Raw genomic sequence first — 266 nt, forward strand, 5'->3', positions numbered from 1 at the left:
GTGGGGGCAAAGGACCGGAAAGGCCCCCCCCTGCCTCCTGCCTCTTTCCTTAGGGCCCGGAGGCAGCCGCGCTGCAGCAGATCCCGACAACAGGTGCCCGGCCCCGGCCGCACTCACCAGTTCCCGGAGCCGATGATACAGACTCTCGTGGGCGGCATGGTCCCGGCACGGCACGGCGCGGCACGGCCCTGGGAGCAAAGACAGCCCGGTCTGCAGCGGCAGCAAGCACCCACACCCCAGCACCTGCCAGCCCCGCCCCGAGCCCG

General features: G+C 72.2%; 1 protein-coding gene across 1 annotated transcript in view; it reads right to left on the reverse strand.

The window, feature by feature from the left end:
* LOC102371629 (glycerol-3-phosphate dehydrogenase [NAD(+)], cytoplasmic-like) overlaps nt 1–252 on the reverse strand; it is a 25,580-nt gene extending 25,328 nt beyond the window's left edge. The window contains exon 1 of the mRNA XM_006017908.3: nt 118–252. Within this exon, the coding sequence (XP_006017970.1) occupies nt 118–158 (41 nt within the window). The 5' untranslated portion in view covers nt 159–252. The remainder of the gene's footprint in view (nt 1–117) is intronic.
* Nucleotides 253–266: the final 14 nt, after the last annotated feature.

This window comes from Alligator sinensis, unplaced genomic scaffold (genome assembly GCF_000455745.1).
Source record: "Alligator sinensis unplaced genomic scaffold, ASM45574v1 scaffold4_1, whole genome shotgun sequence".
In the NCBI taxonomy this organism is placed as follows: Eukaryota; Metazoa; Chordata; order Crocodylia; family Alligatoridae; genus Alligator; species Alligator sinensis.